General features: G+C 42.6%; 1 protein-coding gene across 12 annotated transcripts in view; it reads left to right on the forward strand.

Moving 5' to 3' along the window:
• The window catches only part of SIPA1L2 (signal induced proliferation associated 1 like 2), a 237895-nt gene that overhangs the window by 213909 nt on the left and 6339 nt on the right, over positions 1-17647 (forward strand). For all 12 annotated transcript variants that reach the window (XM_054561462.2, XM_054561454.2, XM_054561433.2 and 9 more), the window contains one exon: positions 5938-6069. In XM_054561462.2, the coding sequence (XP_054417437.1) occupies positions 5938-6069 (132 nt within the window). The remainder of the gene's footprint in view (positions 1-5937; positions 6070-17647) is intronic.

Raw genomic sequence — 17647 nt, forward strand, 5'->3', positions numbered from 1 at the left:
GGAGTGCAGTGGTGCAGTCTCGGCTTACTGCAAGCTCCGCTTCCCGGGTGCACGCCATTCTCCTGCCTCAGCCTCCCGAGTAGCTGGGACTACAGACATCCACCACCGCACCCGGCTAATTTTTTGTATTTTTAGTAGAGACAGGGTTTCACCGTGTTAGCCAGGATGGTCTCCATCTCCTGATCTCGTGATCCGCCCGCCTCGGCCTCCCAAAGTGCTGGGATTACAGGCGTGAGCCACCGCGCCCAGCCACAGTCTTGTCTTAATTGGGCAGAAGAGTTGTGCGGGCTCCTGAGGCTTGGGAGAGCTGGATTTAAAATAACAGGCTTTGATACCTGAGGCAAATGGTGCCTTTCGTATAAAACCATACAACTGAGGAGACAAGACAGTTCCAGCCACTGTGGCATCACAAAGCACAGGTGATCAATTGCTCTTGCCCCTTCAGGTCTGCACTATGCATATCTTTTTTTTTGTTTTTTGGAAACAGTTTCGCTCTTGTTGCTCAAGCTGGAGTGCAATGGCACGATCTTGGCTCACTGCAGCCGCCACCTCCCGGATTCAAGCAATTCTCCTGCCTCAGCCTCCCGAGTAGCTGGGATTACAGGTGTGTACCACCACACCCAGCTAATTTTTTGTATTTTTAGTAGAAATGGGGTTTCACCATGTTAGCCAGGTTGGTCTCGAACTCCTGACCTCAGATGATCTGCCTGCCTTGGCCTCCCAAAGTTCTGGGATTACAGGTGTGAGCCACCGCGCTCGGCCAGCACTGTGCATATCCTACTCCAAACCCCTCTCAGACCAACAACAACAGTATTCGTCTGTTTGTTGACAGGGCTCTTTGAAGGATAGAACTTGGGTCTTACTAGTTATTCTCTCCCTAGGTTCTGATGTAGTACCCAGTAGTTCCTGGAATATAGTAGATGCTCAGTAAACATCATCTGGGTGATGGGGGTAGTGATAAAAGTATTGCATATAATTTTGGCTAGTTTAGAATCTGTGTTACGCTGTTCTTGCATTGCTATAAAGAAATACCTGGGGCTGGGTAATTTATAAGAAAAAAGATTTAATTGGCTTTTGGTTCTTCAGGCTGTTCAGGAAGCATAGTGCTGGCATCAGCTTCTGGTGAGGGCCTCAGGAAGCTTACAGTCATGGTGGAAGGTAGAGGGGGGAGCAGGAGTGTCACATAGCAAGAGAGGGAGCAAGACAGAGTCGATGGCGAGATGCCACACTCAACCAGATCTCACGAGAACTCATTATCACGAGAACAGTACCAAGCCATGAGGGATCCACCCGTGATTCAAACAACTTCCACGAGGTCCTACCCTCAACACTGGGAATTACATTTCAACATGAGATTTAGAGGGGACAACATCCGGACCATGTCAGAGATTCAAAAAAACAAAAACAGAATAGTGATTTTCCCAGTTACGTGATATTCTAATCAATGGAAAAGAAAATGTATGTGTTTTTCATGTTGATTATTCATGGAGATCTATAGGTGGCTCTTTCTCTAACAAGACTGCCATTGGAAGTCTTCCTGCTTATGGAAAAATGATGGATTTTAGATTTAAATCCCCATATTTTCATAGCTTTTATTCCTGAACTATGCTCTTCATTAAGAAGCTTCTCATCATTTGTGTCTCAGCCAAGTGTCCCCTCCTTGGACAGGCCTCCCCCAAATGTGCCACCAAGCTTCACAGTCACATCACCCTGTTTGCTTTCTGCAGAAGACTTAATCACTCCTTGTATTTTCTTGTTTATTCATTTATCATCTTTTCTTTGATGTAAAGCTTCATGGAAGCAGGGCGTTGTCTGCCTTACCCACTGTTGTGCCCCCATCACGTGGCAGGCGGTAGTCACTTATCAAATACATTGTGGATAGACTGCTGAGTGGACAGTGCTTCGGATAAACTCTAGAGAAAAGGAGACATCTCATCTGTGCTAACCTTCTCTGCCAGTTCTGCAGTATCAAATAGAAGTCCCATTCACCACTGGAGGAGGGGGGACAATATTTTGTAATAAAGAAAAAATGTCACCAACAAATGTCCTTTGCTTTTGCTCCCTGCTTGGCCAGCCATACAGATTAAAAGTGGTGAGGGTTGTCTGGGCTTGCCTTTGGTTGTGAAATGTACACCCCAAAACCATCTCAGATCCGAGAGCCATTAGTGCCACATAGTGTGTGGTCTCTGCATGCATTGCATAGGGGGCAGCGGGCAGAGACCTTCAGAGCTGGTTGGCTGGCCTGCTCTGTGGGCATCCAGGCCCACTCACACACTGTGGGCCACCAAGATTCACATTTGTGCCTTGGCAAAATTATGAATGGCCACGTATCAGGAACTTTAGAGGTGCTTAGGAATTGTCAGAGCTTATTTCACCCAAGACTGTCAGGAAACCACTCTATTGAGTACTGGTGAAAGATGCACACAGCTGCAGGAGGGACCAGGGGAGGGGGAAGCAAGGGACATTAATCTCACATCCCAGCTTGTGAATCAGGGCACTGGCTGCCATCCCCTCTGTTCTCATTGCATTTTACCCCTCTTGTCTACTGTGTTATTTTTCTCTTTTCCTGTCTCCTGTTATCGCCAAGTAAGGATCTTGTTGTATAGTGGTCTTAGGGGAAAAAGTAGCACATAGAATGTGCGTTAGGCTTGATTTTAGCCTTCAAGAATGCCAGAAGCTGGAGTGAAGGATTGTTTCTTTATAAACACAAGGAAAATTCACAAGTTGGCATTTCTTAGTAAAACATGATGAACAGAATGTACTTTCTGTAGAAATGTCCGTATATCTGAATAGAATTCCATTCCGCTCCCTGATGCTTCCCCTCCAGTAAGGGAAGGAGGGAGGACAATGCTGCAGTGGGCCCAGATTCCAGCCTGCCTGACCTCCGCGGCCCTCACAGAGCTATGCCGCTCTTGCACCGTTTCCCGAAGAGCTCAGCCATGTGGAAATCAGTGACAAAAGTAATTGCTGCCTCCATATATAATTTCTTGACACTTGGTGCAGAAAACTTGCCTCAAGCAAAGCAGCATATGAGTTGCAGAGAGAGAAGGAAGTGTTTTTTAAGTGAAGGAAGATTCCTGGGCTTCTTTACCTTTCTGCTTGAGAGTCTTTCTTTACCTTTCTGGAACTGTTTCTTGCTAAGCAACTGAGACAGGACCTGACAGCCAGTTCAGCCCAGTCTTTGCCCAGTAGGGAGCGAGGATGCTCCTGGGAAACAGTGAGTGCTGGGTGCCCTCCTTCCCACCTCCCACTCCTATGTTGCTGCTTCCCTCCTCTGCTGGTTAACTTCTTGGCAAGGACGAGCACATCACACACAGAACAAATAGAACAAGGAAGAACCAGTGTTGTTTCAAAGAAAAGCATGTGGAGAAGGGAGGGTGGAAACAATGTGGACAATATATCCATTACTGGGTTCCCTTCAAAACAGAGGCAGGGAATAATTAGGTGGAATATTACCCCAACTTCTAAAGGTGGTAGGTAGCATGGAAAATTGGCGTAGCTGTAACTGTTAGAGATCTGGTAAGAGCTGCATTTGTCCAGAGTCTCAAAAGTCTGTCGGTCTCCTTCAAGGCCAAATTTACTAGCTGTCTTAGTCCAGATGCCAGCATTTCACAGCTACCCAAAAGGATGTGGGAATAAAAATTACAGGTGCATTTGGTTAATTATGCCCCCTTACTTAACATAATTGCAGGCTCAGACAGCCAGGTGGTCATTATTTTGATTGGTCTAATTAGTCAGATGTGTTCACAAGCAGCTGCATGCAGTGTTCTGGGCAGGTTCAGAAAAGGCACATTAAAGAAAGTCCAGTTGAAGCCTTTTTAGAACTTGTCCTCAGATGCATAATAAGTTCTTAATGAGTATTGTTATTGACATAAACACTTAAGTACCTTGATGAGAGTTTAAGGAGAAAAAGAAATGGAAAATGTCCATTCATAGCCAAAGGAAAACCACCCAACATTGAATACAGGATGGGTGACTGGTTTCTGCTTTAGCCATTGATAAAACCATCTTATTAAGTCAGAAAGGTAATCCAACCACTTGTGCTTTGTACGTAAAATAACATCCTCAATCTCATGTATTAATAAAAGCAAAGTAAGTCTTACTACATTTTTATAATCAATTGGTATTTGAAGCATCTCAAGTTTGTGGTGCCCAGCTTAGAAGTGTTCCTCAGTAAGCTTTATAAATCAGGATGGAGATTGCTCCAATACTTCTTACAGCAACGTAAACCCTGCAACACTTTTAAAAAGAGGAAAGTCTCCCCTGAAGAAAATGAGGATTTCTCTTGCAATAGTCAGACCTGGATGTACTCAAAAGAAGCCCCCTGGAAGAAAACCGCGAAATTACAATAGTATACAGTGGCTTTGATTCTAATCTTCCTGCCATCCCTGCCTTTACATGCTGGCCGACCTCTCACTAGTGCAGACTCGGCTGCTTTTTACAAACCTCCATTTTTCCAACTACATCCCTTTTGGGCAACTGCAGCCTCATTTTTTCTTTTTCCATTAAGAGCAGGAAAAATTATCTTGGCCACTTTGAGAGGGGATGGTGGTTCCTGTGCTGACTGACTCACTGGGAGGGGACAGCATTGCCTGTGCTGTGCTCTGATTGACTGACTCCTGATTGACTCTGGGAGGGATGGTGATGCCTGTGTTCTGACTGACTGACTCTGGGAGGGACAGTGGTGCCCGTGTTCTGACTGACTGACTCTGGGACGGACGGTGGTGCCCGTGTTCTGACTGACTGACTCTGGGAGGGACAGTGGTGCCTGTGTTCTGACTGACTGACTCTGGGACAGACAGTGGTGCCTGTGTTCTGACTGACTGACTCTGGGAGGGACAGTGGTGCCCGTGTTCTGACTGACTGACTCTGGGAGGGACAGTGGTGCCCGTGTTCTGACTGACTGACTCTGGGAGGGACGGTGGTGCCTGTGTTCTGACTGACTGACTCTGGGACAGACAGTGGTGCCTGTGTTCTGACTGACTGACTCTGGGAGGGACAGTGGTGCCCATGTTCTGACTGACTGACTCTGGGAGGGACAGTGGTGCCCGTGTTCTGACTGACTGGGAGGGACGGTGGTGCCTGTGTTCTGACTGACTGACTCTGGGAGGGATGGTGATGCCTGTGTTCTGACTGACTGACTCTGGGAGGGACAGTGGTGCCCGTGTTCTGACTGACTGACTCTGGGACGGATGGTGGTGCCCGTGTTCTGACTGACTGACTCTGGGAGGGACAGTGGTGCCTGTGTTCTGACTGACTGACTGACTCTGGGGGGGACAGTGGTGCCCATGTTCTGACTGACTGGGAGGGACGGTGGTACCTGTGTTCTGACTGACTGACTGACTCTGGGAGGGACGGTGGTGCCTGTGTTCTGACTGACTCTGGGACGGACAGTGGTGCCCGTGTTCTGACTGACTGACTCTGGGAGGGATGGTGGTGCCTGTGTTCTGACTGACTGACTCTGGGAGGGACAGTGGTGCCTGTGTTCTGACTGACTGACTGACTCTGGGGGGGACAGTGGTGCCCATGTTCTGACTGACTGGGAGGGACGGTGGTACCTGTGTTCTGACTGATTGACTCTGGGAGGGACGGTGGTGCCTGTGTTCTGACTGACTGACTCTGGGAGGGACAGTGGTGCCCGTGTTCTGACTGACTGGGAGGGACGGTGGTGCCTGTGTTCTGACTGACTGACTCTGGGAGGGATGGTGGTGCCTGTGTTCTGACTGACTGACTGGGAGGGACGGTGGTGCCCGTGTTCTGACTGACTGACTCTGGGAGGGACGGTGGTGCCCGTGTTCTGACTGACTGACTCTGGGAGGGACGGTGGTGCCCGTGTTCTGACTGACTGACTCTGGGAGGGACGGTGGTGCCTGTGTTCTGATTGACTCTGGGATGGTGCCCGTGACTGACTGACTCTCCGGTTTTGTTTCTGTTTAGATGAGTTCTGGTTCTCTGATGGGTCCTTATCAGATAAGTCCAAGTGCGCAGATCCTGGCCTGATGCCCCTCCCAGACACAGCCACAGGGTTAGATTGGACCCACCTCGTGGACGCTGCACGGGCATTTGAAGGTAAAGACTCACCAGCCTCTGGCCTCACCCCTTACCCTGGGAGTGCTTTCCTGCAGGGCCTGTGCGGCATCTTAGGGGAGTCCGTCTGTCTCCCATCATCTGGTCAGAGTTTTGAATGCCTTGCCTTGTTGGACGATGAAAACAAGCAGGGGCTGGCTTGGGCTATGACTGAGGACATTTCCTAAGGGAGACCATGTCATTTAGTAAAAGGAGCACTAGGCAAGAAATCTGAAAACCTGAATTCTAGCTCTGGCACCATCTGTAAGAGCTGCATTTGTCCAGAGTCTCAAAAGTCTGTCGGTCTTCTTCAAGGCCAAATTTACTAGCTGTCTTAGTCCAGATGCCAGCATTTCACGCTACCCAAAAGGATGTGGGAATAAAAATTACATGGAGAGCACCTTGTGTCTTTCCTCATAGCATACTGAGGTATAATGTGGGGGACACATTTAGGAGGGGGGAGCTACTGGGCTTCGCCAAACGAGCACAGGCTGAGGAGTCCGTTCACTTGGTGTAAACACAGACTACAGTGTGATCGGCTTGACCCATGCAAGTGTCTCTACCTGTCGAGGCCTCAGCTTCCTCCTCTTAAAATGTGGGTCAGTGAGGGTGGGTGGGCTAGCCAATCTCTAAGAGCCATCCAGCTGCCACACTGTCTTCTGTCATTTTTGGATGAGGCTACCCCTTCAGGAACAACTTTGTCTAGCTCGCAGATAAAGGTAGACAAAACAAGGAAGATGCTTGCTTCACGTGCAGCCTCAGGACCTCACGGTGATACTGTGTAAACCTGGGGCTCTCGGGATCGTGACTTACGACTTTTTGCCCTTTGCCGCTGCATTCTTCAGTGAGTTTTTACGATGGCAGGCTCTGGCACTGGGGAACCTGGCAGCTAGGACTGACAAAGGAGGCAGGATCATTTTAGTAGGGGCTGTTTAATGCCCTGCGCTCTGTGAGACTCTCATGGTGTAACTGAGTCACAGCATCCTGGAGGCGCCCGAGTCCACTGCTGCCTTCTCAGGCCTGAGGGCCCTTCCTTCTCTTTCTCACTCCCCATTTCTTTTCCCTTCTCAGTCTCTGCTAGCACAGCCCCATCACCTGTGTCACCAGGCCTCAGGAAACATAATCAAATTCTTTTCCCAGGAGGGGAGGTGCATTTGAAGTCAAAATGCAGAAGGTTGAGGGCTCACTGCCCCTCATCTGTGACTAGCGTAATACGTTAGGGAGGCCCGATGGTGGCTTTGCTCTACCTAGTTGGTATCAGTGCCTCTGGTCCTGAGCCTCTGGGAACAGGAGTTGGAATCCACTCTCAAGTGGACACGAGGGAAGTAGGTAAAAGGCAGCTTGCTAGGAGGAAGCTTCTGCAACATGAATATGCGCTCACTGCTCCCTAAATGGAAGGAACGAGACTGCTTTCTTTACAAACCACTCACTCGTAGAAATTTCAGAAGAGCCCTGTCTGCCTTGTGGGGAGACCCTCATTCTCTGATGTTACCAGAAGTTAGTTGCATATTTTAGAAGCCCCAGGCTAGTGGTCTAGTTGTTTCCTGGGCTCCCCATGCTTCTAGCACTTTCTTGGGCATGACCCAGCACCAGAGCACAGGGACGCTGTCTTTACCTCTGTCCAGAGCAACCCAGGGGGGAGGTAACACCATTTTCTCTTTCCCTGGGGTGTTCTTTACACACTGCAGTCTCTCACTCTGACCAGATCTTTCTGCCTCAGGAGAGATAAGACCAGAGATAAGATCTCTGTGTGGCCTCACTGTGTAACTATCTGCAGAGTACTTAACACACTGAATTCTGCTTCATTCTCAAGCCTGTCTCTTAAGAGATGAGTTTCTTAAGGGAAGGCTGCCTCTTTTATTATTTTATCTGTATTTAGCAAATACATATCAAGATAACCAAAGGAGAAGCGCTAGTAACAAGGAGTAAGTAGGTATTCAATACACACAGTTTTGTGCAGCCCGGAACTATCCCAGCTCATAGCACAGCTCTCAACCTCTTATATCCTTTTGCATTTTGTGATCACCTTTCAGATTTCAAACAATATTTATCACCTTATCTCTGTATCTACCCTCATTTATGTCTTTACTTGGTTCCCTTCCACCCCTTTCAAATGTTCCTTCAGAATAAAATGACTGCTAGAACATGCATTTTTTTTCCAGGGAATTAGAGAAGGCAAAATGGTGCATGGACTGAATGATCAATTTAGGGATTTTGGTCATAACTTCAGCCATTTCTGGGCCATAGGCCTTTGGACAAGTCACTTACCTACTATGACATCCACACTTTGTCCCAATACTCTTCTAGGTCTTTTACAAATATGAACTTGGTGAATGTTAAATAGTAATCCTTTTGGACATGTGCTGAATTAATTTGGGCTTCAGTCTTCTCATCTATAAAATGAAGAACCAAAGAACCTGTAAGGAAAGCTTCATCTAGTCCTAAACCTCTAGTTCTGTGGTTTCGTTATCAACAACTATTTCTAAGCTGAAGTAAGAGTATAGGTGGTAGTTGGCACAGAAGGGAAAAAGTATGACATGGAAATTCTTCCTAGCCAGTGCCCTCAGATACATGAATGCCTAAATTAAACAGAAAATAATGTAGTATTCTGTTTGCCAAAGGAGAAGACTCTGGTTATCTGAGCTTTAACATTGATAAAATAATGTGGAAGGAGTTACCACTGGCCCCTAACATTGATAGATAAAATAATGTGGAAGGAGTTAGCATTGACCTTTAACATTGATAGATAAAATAATGTGGAAGGACTTAATGCCGTGTTTAATTTTTGATGCTGCTCCATAGAGTGGCATGTCATGGTGAGATAGTAGCCAGCTTATGAAAATTCGGTTGAGAATGTGCGCCTCCTTTGGCTAATCAGGTTCCCTTGTATCAGTGTTGCCTCAGGTTGTATCCCAGTGACCTGCTCCCCTGTCTCGTGAGTTGCATGGTGGTGATGAGCGTGATCAATCTCTTTAGCACTTTAAAAAGAAATGTCTTCAGGTAGATAATCCAGTTGCCCTGCTCATGACTTTATCTTTTTGTACCAGTTCTCAAGGCCATTTCTGAGCTAGAGTAAACATTATAAAGAAAAGATAACCCAAAACATGTCCATATGCTTGTTTATGTCATTGCTGCAAACTAACAAAGGCAGTTCAAAAGGCTTATTGCCTCAGACTTCCCTGGAATAATCCTGTGCCCCTATTTCAGTCAGTATATCTGAAAATAGGCTTGGAAAATGGAATTTACCTGCCTATTGGATTGAGATCCCATGATCCCTATAAAATCCAATAGTGTAATTGATCCCTGGCAGACTTGCCTCTCCACCATTGGTCTACCTCATTTATGCTACACATTTTGGCATATGATATGTTCACCTTCATTTAAGGGCTAAAGTTGACATTGGACGCGAGTTTAAGAATTTAGATTTTATTATACCACTTAAGAATAGAGCAGAGGCACCAAATTAAGCTGTCAAATCATGACTACTTAAATGTTTTAAACTCTATTAGTGCAAGGACCATAATAAATGGTATAGTTGTGGGTGAGAGCCAGGTATTCTGTGCACAAGGACTCAGTAAGCTCCCTCCAAAAAGGAGGCATGTTTCCAGACCACATTGCTGACCATAAGGCAATGATAATAGAATTAAATAAGAAAAAGAGAAGCAAAACACAAAAATCTGACCATTTAGAAAGTTTTAAATGTTACTGTAATAATAATTATACTGGGAAGAATTAATGAATATGACAAGAGCAATTTTTTTAGGATCATGAAAAAGATGCTTCCTAAATCTGGACTACACCCAGAGAGAGGGTAGCTTTTAAAGAAAAATATGTTTCAGAAGCATTTATTTCAATGGAAAAAAAGGGAAAATTAACTAACTTAACTGTACTTCAAAAAGATTCGACAAAAACTGTGAAAGAAAAACACACAAAGAAAAGGAATGAAGTAAGTTGTAAAAAAAAAAAACAACTGGCAATTGAAATTACACTGCAATTTATAAATAAAACTAACAACCTCAGTTTTTCTTTGAATATTGATAAACCAATAGCAAATTTGATCCAAAATATAAAAAGTACAAATGAACCATATTAGAAAGGAGGTTAAGTTAACATGAGAAGAAGACAGTGGGACCAAAATGACCTGTGCCGAACTGTGCCATCTCCCTGCAGAGGACAGTGGGTTCTGCCTTACCCCTCAAACCCCAGATACCTCTAGCATAGGAATGTTATTACCTCTCCCTGGCTTGGATTATGGAGACCTCGTGATCATTTGGGGTCTTGCGCTCCCCACCATAATGCAAACCAGGCCAGCCTGAACCCATAAAATCTGGTCAAGACGAGACCCTGTCCTTACTCAAGAACTTGGTTTCCTGTAAATCTAAATATGTAAATGTACAGTATTAGTAATTAGCTGTAGAGGCAGAAGGAAACCTGTCAAAGGACAATCTAGAGATGCAAGCTCAGAACACCCTCCTTAATTCACTGTAGCACATACACACAACCTGCCCACCTTGGCTGATCCCAGTTGTGGGGCTCTTTATTTACCCAGAAAATTTCTTTTCTGTCTTTAATGGTATAAGATGATGCACTTGATCACTTAATTTTCTGCAAACCTTGGCAGCCTACTTGGCTGGTTCCTTCTGCACAAAATACTGGTATACCACCCTAACCCCCAGCTTCTGGCCCCAAGTGGATCTCAGTCCTCTATATTTTCTAATTAATATGTTCTCTGGGTGACATTTTAAAAAAGAGACATAGAGTTTTTTTAATTACTAAGGCACATCAAGCAGCTGTATAGTAATACATTTGGTGGATAAGGTACTTAGATTATTTCTTGCAAGAAAACGTTGCAGGGAGCATAAGAAACAGTCAAAGGCCCAGGTATGGAAGGCATTGAAAAAGTCACCCAGGAATATCCCCAAATACCAAATATATTACCTGAAAATAATAAGTTTACAGTTAATTGTTTTCAGAGTTTCAAAGACTAATGATGCCCTTGTGTATAGATATATATATTTTGAAATTCAGAAGCAGCCTTCTTGCATGATAGGATTCTTTCCTGATAAACACGTACACACAGGAAAGATAAGACAATCTCAGTCTTTAATATTAGTATGGGAAAGCTTAGATGAAATTCAGTAGTAAATTGAAAAGAGTATTCATTGTTATTGGCAAGAGTTTAGTTTAATAAAAGAAAAACTTTAATTAAAAAGTTACAGTAGGTGAAGTAATTAAAAGCTATATCAGTTTGTCCCAAAAAAGTATATCTAATAGAATTAGAACCTATTTCTTCAAAAATTAAGATTTGAGAGATACCCCCAAAGACTAATATCTACTTTATTTCAAATGGTTACATAGTACTTAATAGAAAATGTTTATAAGCAGATTGCTTATGTCCAGAAACTAAGCAAGTGTGCTCTTTGAGACCGTGCCCTTTAATTTTATACTGGAATCTTTGACATTTAAACAAGGAATGCAAAGAAAAGGATCAATGTTGGAGATAAAAAAAATTTAGATAGGGTTTTATACATAGAAAATACAAAAGATCAAAATGAAGTTTAATTAGAGATTATAAAATAGGTAAAGTAATTAGATATTTTGAAATATATTTTTATATATTTCAAATATATATTTTTATATATTTTATTTATATATTTCATTTAAATAAAATATATATTTTTTATTTAAATAAAATATATATTTTTTATTTAAATAAAATATATATTTTTTATTTTTATATATTATAAATATATATTTATATATTTTATATATTTTTTATATATATTTGAAATATATTTTTATAAGTATAATTTCAAAGTGTTATTAATTTTTTCAGTTACCTATTGCTATGTAACAAACCACCCCCAACATTTATGGCTAAAAACAACAATAGCTTATTATTTCTTATGATTCTCTGGGTTGACTAGGCTCAGCTGGGTGGTTCTTCTGCTCCATGTGATCTTAGCTGGGGTCACTCAGGCAGCTGTATGCAGCTGTAGCTCAACTGGATCTGGAGCATTAAGGAGATTTCACTCACCTGTCTGTGTCTGGAATGGCTGAGGCCTAGTGAGACCCCTGCCCTTCAGCAGAGTAGTTGTATTTATTCACGTGGGGGCTTAAGGAATTAGAAGAGCAAAAGCAGAAGCTCTGTGATGTCTTAAGGCCTGGTTTTGAATGTCCCAGAACATTGTATTCACCACATTCTATTTAGGCCAAAGTAGTTCACAAGGCCGGTATTCCAGGGGTGCGACACAGACTCTACCTGTACCTCTTGATGGCAGGTGCACACAGGGAGGAAGGAGTTGTTGGCAGCTGTCTTTGGAGATAGGTTTCCACTGTAATAGTCACAAGACACCTTAGATATATCAGTAAGATTGAATTAACATGTTCTTTGAGAAGTAAACCATCAGAAATATGAGAGAATTCCAAGGAACGCTTTAATATCTGAAAAGTCTTAATATGTAAGACTAGAAATGGATAGAAAGATTCGTAGTAAAGATGACGGTTCTTCCTGAGTTAACTTGTAGAGTTAATGCAATTTCAAGAAAAATAGTTGAAAAACGAAATTTGCCTCCATTTGGAAAATAGGTAAATGATATTCGACCAAAAGATCTATTATAACTTAATAATAATTAAAACAGCATAATTCAAAAATAGGAATAAGAATTTTTGAAGAAAAATTAAGAGCTCAGACAGAAATCTGAATATATTTAAGAGTTACATGGGTAAGGAATTTATGTATTCCATTTGGATTTAGGTATTTAAAAAGTCAATTTTAGAAAAAGTAAAAGTAAGATTGTGGTTTTGGAAGCAAGATTATGCTTTAATTATGGAGTAGTGAGAGAACATACAAAATGTAATATGGTCAGATAAAGGTATTTAAATATTTAGAATTATGGGAGCCTGAAAGAGAATGTTAAAATAAAAGAGGAAATATTGGACTTTAGGAAAAGATTTCTAAAGAATGTGATAGGTAAAACCAGGATACCTGAAGTACATAAAGGAACTTACCCAGCAAAAAAATACCAAAGCCACAGTAAACAAATGGTCAAGGAATGTGAATATAAATTTCACAAAAGACAAATGCACAATAAATAAGAAGGTGAAAAATGTTCAACCACACATGTAAATTTAAAGAATAATGAGTTACCAGCTCACACTTTTTGAATATGAAAAATGATACAATAACTCTAGGAAGCTATGAAGAATACTCACAGTTGGTATCATTATAAAGATTATAAAGTGATCCATCTTTTTGTTCAGCAATATGATAATATGTTACTAGTACTAGAAAACTGTACCCACCTTTTAACCAGAAATCTAATTCCTGAGAATTTGCTGACAGAAAGTTATTAAAAAGAATTAAAAAGCTTCCAATAGAAAAATATTGTGCATTTAAAAAAATTAGTAAGTGATCAAATAACATATCTCTACCCAAACAGTTTAAAAAAAAACAAAAAAACAGTCCTTCATAGGTCTAAGAAGGCAAAAGTAAGTTGGATGCCCTGTGCCTCCCACATGCTGTAAGGTCAAGTTTGAAAAGCTGGCAGAGTCACATTTTAGACTTTGTTTTAATGTATGCAGTTATTTTGTTTGTTGGAGGGCAAGACATGTCCTTCTTACATGTCAGAATTCCTAAGTGAAATTGATGGTCTATCTAGTTCAATAAGATCATAGTTTTGCCACCCTGCAGTGCTTATCATACCCTTTGTTACGTAGAATCATGTCAAGTTTGGGGGTACCTGATTAATGTGTATAATGCCTTTCATCCCCCGTTAAACATGGTAATGGGAACAAACCCGACCAGAAAACCTGGCTATGGGTCAAACAGTGAAGCTGGGGAAGGGAAGTGGAGTCTCTTCAAATGCTCTAGGATTTCATCAGAATGTCAGAAAGAGGCAGTTGGTGTGTTTTTAGCATTTGTTGAATGGATAATGTTGTTTTCAGTGAACATAGGCTTCAAAGGTAAAATCACCAACTAGTGATCTTAGACTCTGGATTCCATGTTGCTGCCCTAAGAAGGCCTGTCCTCCTAGGTTTCCACACTTCCCCAGTTGGTGGTGGAGATCGCCATCTTCCCATAGCTGTTTGGGAGCATGGATGTGTGTGTGCTCCTGTGCAAATATCAATGTGAAAGACACATGCAGAGTTAACAATTCACATTCCAGGCACCACTGTGGCAATGAAATGCTCCACATAACCGTATTTTCCAAAAATTCGAAGTCTGTATCTTTAATTTGTTGTGTTCTTTAGGCCCTTGGTTTCTTAAAGAGCATAATAAACATCACTTTTTATGATGAGAACTTTTTCTGTTATGAAGCTTCAGCTTAAAGCTGATAAAGTTGCTATAGTTATTGATATTTGACCACTGTGTGTATAAGAGAGAGAGTGTGTGTGTATACAAATATAAACAAAATGTGACTTACTGAGTAACTCCTAATGGTAACATAATTAGTGAAAAAAAAATGGAAAGAAAAATGACTACCACATGGATGAAAAATGCAAAGTCAAATTTGGAATAGTAAATCCATTTAAATTATCTCAAAAGTAAATTAAAATGGTTTCAGGCCAATGCAATAGTTGTTTCTTAAATAAAGAATAATTTCAGGACTTCTTCTCGTTAATTACTCATAGGCAGATACTAGACCATTATCTTTCTACATGCATGGATGGGCTTCCAAAAGTCTAAACCAGAGAATTTTAGGTGGAAAACAGTACAGTGCAGCCTTTTTTCCTTTCCTAGTGGCCAGTTAAGTCAGTTTTCTGCAATGCAATAAGCACAGGTGTCAAAATCAAAACTTTTAATTTTCTACATGTAACTACAAAACCCTACTTTGTCTTTAGTTTGCAGTTCTAACAAAGACATATTAGAACAGCTGTATTTGTGGAAATAGGTTTAATTTAAACTAGCCTCGTACTTGGGTGTCCCATTTGGCATGTATCTAGGGCAGGCGCTATCGTCCTATTCCTCACCCTCAACAGACATGACGCATTGATCAGACCATTCACCCCCACCAGTCCAGCCTTGGCGTTACGTTGGACAGACATAACACGTTGATCAGACCGTTCACCCCCACCAATCCAGCCTTGGCCTTAATGTTCAACAGACATGACGTGTTGATCAGACCATTCACCCCCACCAATCCAGCTTTGGCCTTCACGTTCAACAGACATGACGTGTTGATCAGACCATTCACCCCTGCCAATCCAGCCTTGGCCTTACATTCCTGGTGCTGCAGGCATCCTAGACGGGGTCATGGGAGTGACTTGCAGTCATCTGTTTTGCCATCTTGGCTCTAGGATATGGAATAGCCTGTTGACTATTCATCTTCTTGTTTAGTGCTAAATGCACCAAAGATAAGAAACTGACATCGAAATAAGATTTTTTAAAAGATTATTTTAAAGGATGGATTGTTTTGTGTGTCAGCCATGCCCAGCGTTCCACCTTAGCCAGATCTGCTCGCACGGGAAAGGAAACCGAAGAGGCTGCACGTGTGGAGTGTGGGTGATTGGGTCTGTACCAACTGTGACCGTGTACGTGAAGCTCCTATTCTTGTGCCTGTCTTTTCTGATGGTTTTGTTGGTGCCATTTGATTCTATCTCAGTAATTGCTTGATTATTGAATATTTATCATCACAGAAATAAGCTGAAGGGGCATAAAGCTTCCACTGGAAACTGTCTCTAAGATTAGCTATTTTATAAAGTAGTTTGGTGTCTGTACTTAATCAAATAGCATTCTCTTTGCATTTCAGCCTCCCAAGCTTTTCAATTCCAAAGTGAAATCCTGTTTGTGAAATTACATTGCTGGCAAAACTCTGGTTTTGGCTTCTTGCCTCCTGACCAGTAGGACCCTGTTTCTCCCTAGGGAATGTCTGAATGACTGCCTGTAGCAAATTCTGTTTCTGTTAAATATGTGGATATTTTATCAATTAAGGTAAAAACAAATGAAGGAAGCTAAGGCATGTTCATCCATGTATTTAGACTTGACCACCAGACCCAAATACATTGAGAAAGAAACGTAACTGAATTATCGCTGGCTTGCATAAAACGAGGATGAGTCAATGAAACTCCTAAAGAGTTAGACAAATTTTTATCCATTTTCTTTTCCATTCCTTTTCTGGTCAGTAAAGTCACTATGGAATAAAAATATATCTCCTAAAGGTTTTTTAAAATGTGATGTGTTCCCATATTCTGGGCTCTTTACAGAACAGAGGGTTATGTTGGACACCACTGCAGGCCAGACCTCCCCACCCAGCCCCTAGAGCAGTTGAAGCCCAGCCAGGATTCTGCCCCCAGCTCTGCTGTGCACGTCACATCATATGTAGAAGTTGGCAGGGCCCCAATTATGTTGTTGATCTTAATTACATTGCAAATTACTTTATGCAAAAAGCCTACTATGCAGTACCAAATTGGTAACATGATGCTCAGGAATGTATAGTTATAGAATGTTTATCATCTTATGGAAGATTTGATGTGGGGAGCTTTACAGAATTAGTTGAAAGACATCTGCCTGCCTAGGGCAGGTGTGTTAGCAAATGGAGCCACGTGGATGGAGAACTCTCAATGCAATCAGTAGCTGGGTGCACTCAGGAGGGCTCAGGCCTCTGTCAGGGCACTGACAGTGCTTTCAGCACCATGGCCACAGCCTACAGCCTTGGCTTTACTTCATATGTTCCTGGCAGCTTCAATGTGACCATCCTTTTTAATTAACTGGAAGTGAATGACCTGCCATAAAGCAAACAAGCAGGTAGCCTCATTAGGAGGCTTGTCCAGCAGCCAGAGGGAGGCAGAGTGGGGTAAATTAAGAGCGGAGCACCCCTGACACGGATCCAAGTGCAGTCTCTCCAGCATTAACCAATTCATAGGAAAAGGACCGCCACAGCACTGACACACCTGCTGTATACCTCAGATTCCTACTGTAGATACATAACGTGTGCTCAGAAACCAAGCAGAGAGACTCCAGGGAATGAGGGTGAAGTGATCATGGAATAGATGGCGAGGTTCGGTTCTCACTTCCACATGGTTCAAAAACAGAATATTTTTCTGCATGCCATTCAGCATTTCTGGATTACTGTTCTTGTTCAGTGCTCAGCCCCCGGAGCCGGGCCAGTCTGGCACCCATTCTTAAGACTATTCTATTCCCTTTCCTTCCGACCTCTTAAAACATTGAATGTTAAGTTCCTAGTGCCAAGAATAAAGATGTCCTTGTGCTAAGATAAGGCATTGTAGTCATACTGATCATTGGTACTACTGCTGTACATACTGAGCCCCTCAGATCTTCCTTTAAGTGTTTCTAGTGAGATTACTTAGCTAATCTCTCTTACCACCACTCTCTTTGGATTTGTGGAGTGAGTCATTTAAGTAAGCCCACAGTTGTGTATGCTCATGGTTGGATCCATGTGTGTATGGCATACCACATGTCTTTGTTGTACCCTACAGCCCCGCTTCCAACCAACAGTGAAAACATGAAATGTGTCATCTCATTGCATTGGAGTTACATGATACTGGCTCTCAAGGGTTTCCCCTGGTCCATCACACACACACGCTGTACTTCACACAACCGCATTTTGTGGGCCCCCGA

Source organism: Pongo abelii, chromosome 1 (genome assembly GCF_028885655.2).
Source record: "Pongo abelii isolate AG06213 chromosome 1, NHGRI_mPonAbe1-v2.0_pri, whole genome shotgun sequence".
NCBI classification, from domain to species: domain Eukaryota; kingdom Metazoa; phylum Chordata; class Mammalia; order Primates; family Hominidae; genus Pongo; species Pongo abelii.